A 5,801-nucleotide genomic window follows, 5' to 3' on the forward strand; every position below is an offset into this window, starting at 1 on the left:
CCTTACAGTCTGAACTCATGTGCGTTTTTTAATTTTTTCTTTTTTTCTCACAGATCTCATAAAATCTCATTTGTGACTACATACACACATAATAGGATTGTGATTTAGAGCACTAACTTGTTCTGATTTTGTGGTTGAAGCTAGGATTCTCAGTGCAGTAGTGTGAAGTACTCCGTAAAAGACAAGTAGTTTGGTAATCTAAAGAGATATTTCCAACTGTGTGTTCAAAAGTATTTAGTATGGATATGGAATTTTCCAGTTGATGGCTTCTACTCTTCTATTAAATGTTACCTACCATAGAAAATAGACAAATGAGCATCTGAAAGCTAATTTTATTCCTTGCTGTGTTTAAGTAGAAGCACTTGATAATTATTTTGTCTTATAAAATTCAAGAGCTTTCTTAAGACAATAGCTCTTTCCTCTTTAATTATGCTCTTCTGGTTGTCTAGGAAAATGTATTTATGTTGTACTGAGCTCAGAAGCGATAACAAGGTACTTGAGGCACTGTGCAAGTATGCTTCCTCACTGAATCCAGCCTCTTCTGCCTTGTCTGCATGAGTAAGTAGAACTGCAGTGAAATTCTTCCATGTGGGACCCAGAAGTTCCTGTAATGAAAAACAAATCTTAAATAGTTATCTTTTCTTGTTCCTTTTCCTCACTCCCACCTCATATACTTATGCATTAACAGACCAGTTATATGTTCTTTTCCTGGCAGTAATCCAATTCATGCTATCTGAGTTGCTGAAATTTCTGGGGTTTTTCACCTTCCCAAGACATTGACATCCACTTTCAGTGGAATTATGTGGTCGTGCAGTACTAGCAGTTCTCTGTTCTCTTACTACAGATGTTAATAGAATTTCTCCAGTTAAAAAATGGCTGTGTAAATAAGGAAAAACGGTTGTTTAGCTATGTCACGCATTAGTTTGCATCAGTAATTTCCACATATCTGTATTTCTACACTTTTTACAGCTCTTTGAAATGTTTTTTAAAAAATCACCGAATAATCTTGTGTTGAAAAAATTAGTGATGAATTTTTGTGTAACACCAACTGCAATTCCAGCTGTATACCATAAAACTGAACTATTCTCAGCAATTCCAGAAAAACACAAACCAAATGCATCAACCTAAGTGATGGGCCAAAAAGTTTGTCTTTAACTGCTGTGGTTCATCTGATGGAGGGGAATGGAGAGAGAAAGCAAGCTACTTTTTTGTCAATGAGTACAGAAAGTTTTAATGTGAATAAGAGATTGGTCTTTCATTTACAGATATAAATGAAATTACAACTTCAGTACAATCATGCTAACTCCTGTGTATGACAAGAAGCCCACTTTGGTAATAAAGTCCACTTTGCAATGATCTTAACTCTGTAACCTAAATACCAAGGTGTATAAAACTGCTTTAAACAGTATCTTTCTACTTCCAAGATAAGCAGGAGTTAGAAAAACCTGTTGTAATGATAGTGATTAATCTGTTTTAGACACCAGGGATGAAAAGAGCACTAAACGTGTACAAAATTTTGGCATAAGATGTCTAAGGAAGTGTTGGGTTATCAGTTTTGGAGAGAGAGGATAGTGCATTTATTTGCAGAGGACTCAAAGTCAGTGCTAATGTTAGTTCTGAAATCAGTATCTGCCACTCTCTCAATTTATTAGGCTATGTTACTGAAATAAAAAAATCCAGAGATATTTAAATGCCAGTAGTCTTCTACTGATATGCCATCTTCATTGATACACCATCCCTAATTTGCAGATGATCATTGTGAAAACTCCTGACTGCTAAAGGTAGCCTTCACGCTAATCTCTTCTTGGAATGACATACTGAAATATAACCATTACTGTTCACTGGCACCCAGGCAGCTGTACTGCCCTCTTAGTTTGTGACGGATGAAATCACAGCATCTGGTCTTTTTTTAAGGGGAAAATAACTAAAAAGCCAACCATTATATAAGCTGAGAGCCAGTTGTAATCATGAAACAAAAGTGTTCCTTTCTCATTTTTTTTAAACATGCTTTATTTCTGTTCCAGTAGGGGCTTTAAAGGTCCATTTGAAGAGAAAAGGCATGGTGGCATCTAATGCTTTTAATGCCCACTTGGACTTGATTCAAAACAGTCTCAAACTAGAAGCATGATTATTTTTCATTGGCTTAGAATAAAAATATTTTGAATAAATACTGCTTTCTCTTAAATACCTTGAAGTATAGAGAGATGAACTGCATAAGGAAAAAGGGTAACACCAAAAAAAAATATGTGTGAACTGACAATGTGCAAGAGTTGAAATTGGAACCAACTCTCAAACTACCAGAAATGTGAGGAGTAGCCTACAATAGAGTAATCAGAAAGAAAGGGAGAGCAAATCAAATACATTTTGAAAGCTGTTTTTCTATCTAGATATTTATATAGTTTTATATTTTTAGCTACATATGCATTATATATTCAGATAATATCAGTTACAGCAGGTGATAAGTCTTGATGGACCAGGAAGTCCCTTCCAGTCCTAAAGATTTTTAGAAAGTTCATTAGTGTAAGAAAAATGCAAAGTGTAATGTGCAGACTTTAGCAATAACAGAAACCCTTTGTTTCTTCGTAAATCGTACAAACCTGGTTCATCTGATCAAATAAATAAACTAAGATATCTGCTTGCTGGTTTTTTTTTTTTTATTTCTTTGTTTTTCCTTCTTCTCCAAAGATACGAATGAATGGCAATGAAAAAATCTACAACTGAAAAGCAAGCCATTCCTTTTCAGTGTATCTTCCCACATATCTTGCCTACTTGCAGAAAAAAATTTTCCCCCAGGATCTTCAAAATATTTGCTTCAATGCTAGAAATTTTCCTTAGCCAGAGTACATTTATGGTAACTTTCTAGTTATTTTCTCTTGAACAGATAACAGCGTAGTGACAGTGCAGGACAAGCATCCTTGTCCCAGGTCAGTCATTTTCTGTGTGGTTTTGGACCTGTTGCTCTCTGCTTTGGTCCTATACAGAGCATGGGAGAGTGAGGTAACCTGACTTTTGCTTGCTTTAAATAGCATTCCTCTTCAACAAGCTAGATCTGTCATGATAGAGCATTAACTATAATTTCTGAGAGAAAAGCTTACTTTGATAGGTAAATTTCGTTCCTAAATTCCTTTGGGCTGAGCTCATGTACAAAAGAGAGCAGTTCTGCCTGTCTCTTCTCAGGTTTAATAGGGTAAGTGTAGCTATAGTGTATGGTGTTGGAGTTGTGTATGGCATGTTTCAACTGCTGGACTGGGAAGTGTTCCAGTTTTCAGCTGCACTTCTGTTTCACTTTTGCAGTCAACACTTGCATGGCTTTTGACACCTGAAGACAAAAGAGGTGCCATCAGGGCAGAAACTTCTATTTATTTATTTGTTACCTGGATGAACTGAATTATGTGATCACTTTCATCTGGACACAGCGGCAAGTCAGCCCTCAGGACCAAGAGAGCTAGATGCAGGCCTTCCTCCCCGAAGTGGTGAGCCAGGGCAGATCTCACTGTGTCTCTCACCTGCTCTTCGCTCAGAGCACTGTGAGGGTAGCTCGGAGTGTCAAGTACTTGAACGCGGAGAGCTAGCTCACAGCCATTTCTTCGTATAATCCCCAAAATGCGGCTGCTGTGTCCAAGACTGCAGCGTGTAGTTACAGAGCTTGGGGAGAGATGACTCTCAAAGTCTGCGCTGCCCAGCAGGCTGTTCCCAAGAGCACTTTTGCCAGTCTGAGTTCTTCCAAGGACAACAAGGTTGATGGTCATCTCATTGCTGTCTGCCATTGTCTATGTTTTAACCACAAACCTGTCACTAAGTGAAGAACAAATAACATGAGCCATTTTCGGTAACTTAAAAACCAGCAAAAATTGCTAAATTCACTGTCTTTTGAGTGTCCTTCCCTTCCTGAAATGTTTTAAGGAGTGTGTGGTGTAGGTAGACATTCAGTACAGCACATATACCTCTGTCTGATCCCAGGACAGATCTTTGCTGTCCTTCCCCGTCTGCTCCTAGGAAATAACAAGTCCCCATGGAAGGTGTCACAGGTAGAAGAGCAACCTAACAGGGTGCACTCCTACACTGGCAGAAACTGAAGAGCTGGGAAACAATCAGATGTGAGAAGAGTTTCAGCAACAAGTAGAGCAGATAAAGCTAATGAGAGACAACAGAAAAGTGAGGGGAGGGGAGGGAAGGGAGGAGTTGGGAAACAACCATGGAAAACGGCATGGGTAAGCGGGGAGAGTAGGTTATGAAAAGGAGGAAAACTATGGGAGGAAGAAGAGAATGGTGACAAATACGCACTGCAGTTATTAAGTGACCATATTTCAGGAAGTGAATCTTGTTTTTAGGAAAAAAATGGATAGTCAGGGAGGAGTAGCTTTTAAAGGAGCACTTCTTCACAGCAGAGAACAGCTTAGAACACATCTTTCATCAGCTACCACTAAAGTTGAAATAGTAATCTGAAAGAGCTTTCTGACACTTATAAGAAGTATGTCTTAATGAAAAAAGGAAGAACTAAAATAGGCAATGCCGCAGGTTCTAACCCCATATGAAATTGACTTCAGATATGCATGCTGTATAAACTTTTAGACTTACGGCACAGTTAGTGGAGAAGAGAAGCATAGACTGGTGTATGGAGAGGGGAGATGAGTATCATTTCCAGTTACTATAATTGTTCATAAATAAACCCTCTCATTCTCTTTGTACTTTTCTGTAATACAGTACCTGAAGGGTTTTTGGTGCTTGTAAATTGTCTAACAGGAATGCTGGCTGATTAAATAAATTCAGAGGTGTTTCAGGTGAAAAACCATATTGCCATATAAGTAGTTGATTTTAAGTTATGACACCTGAACTTCAGAAAGCTTTTTTTTGGTTTTGGGATTATTATTTTTTTTAGATACTATATTTAGGTACTCATAGAGAGCTCATGGATAATTTTAGAATGGGATTTCCTGTGATTAATTTATTTGGATTCTTGCATGTGCACTTCAAGCTTTCTCCCTCATATTAAATCCATGCCCAAATCAATCTTTTGAAATAACTTCAGTACAAAGCCAAACATGTGAGAACTATTAACATACTAATTTTGTTACAGACTACATTGAATACTGTACACGATGATCTTCCTTACTGAATTCACAGTGAGGTTTTTGTGGATTTTTCAATGATCAATTTCCTTTTTTTTTTTTTTTTAAGAATACTTTTAAAAAAGACACCTTTTGAAGTGGTTGTTATCAGTTATTCATCAGTCTAGATGTGCATTGTATTCTTTTCCTGTAGCATAATAATATGACATGTTGGACACGCATTTGCATGTTCCTTTTATAAATCTTGATCAAGGATTTGTTCTTTTTTTTTTTTTCCTGTAAGCGGTCTATGCTCAAACACATAGATTAATTTCATATTATGTCGCTTACCTTATTTTCCCTTTAATTCCTCTTTCATTCAGACTTCATTCATGAACCACGTGTGCAGTGTAAAACCAGGTTCATATGTGAACTTTGAAACTAACAGTGGCAATGTACCATGCTGAGACTGTTACGTACACATTAAGCTGGTTAATCTGTTACTGATAGATCTTCATTCAGTTGGACATGTTTGGTCAGTAATTGACACTGCTGAATTTTTGCAATTTAGCTGCAGTTACAGTTTTTGCAATCACTTTAGTGATTGTATGAACTTGGTGTTTTTGAAAGTTACTTGAATTCTGCCAGCAGTTAAGTGTGAGAATTATAATGGAGGTCCCGGAATTACTTTGTGTTGCATGTTCTTGAATGTGTGTCCATATATGCATGTGAAGAGCATATGCACTTTCTCTT

The 5,801-nt window shown here is 37.2% G+C and overlaps 1 protein-coding gene across 2 annotated transcripts; it reads right to left on the bottom strand.

Annotated features, from left to right (window-relative positions):
- GIMD1 (GIMAP family P-loop NTPase domain containing 1) lies at positions 1–5,465 on the bottom strand. Of its 2 annotated transcripts, XM_074823238.1 has the most exons (3): positions 5,400–5,465; positions 3,375–3,795; positions 1–605 (listed from the first exon to the last, which is right to left on the bottom strand). In XM_074823238.1, exons 2-3 carry the CDS (start codon positions 3,765–3,767, stop codon positions 333–335), a joined length of 666 nt encoding a protein of 221 aa, XP_074679339.1. In that variant the 5' UTR covers positions 3,768–3,795; positions 5,400–5,465; the 3' UTR covers positions 1–332. The 2 variants fall into 2 exon arrangements, with proteins under 2 accessions (XP_074679339.1, XP_074679338.1); XM_074823237.1 differs by lacking the exon at positions 5,400–5,465 and having other exon boundaries at positions 3,375–4,145.
- Between the last annotated feature and the right edge of the window lie 336 nt (positions 5,466–5,801).

The sequence above is a fragment of the Strix aluco genome, chromosome 4, assembly GCF_031877795.1.
Source record: "Strix aluco isolate bStrAlu1 chromosome 4, bStrAlu1.hap1, whole genome shotgun sequence".
Classification (NCBI taxonomy): Eukaryota; Metazoa; Chordata; class Aves; order Strigiformes; family Strigidae; genus Strix; species Strix aluco.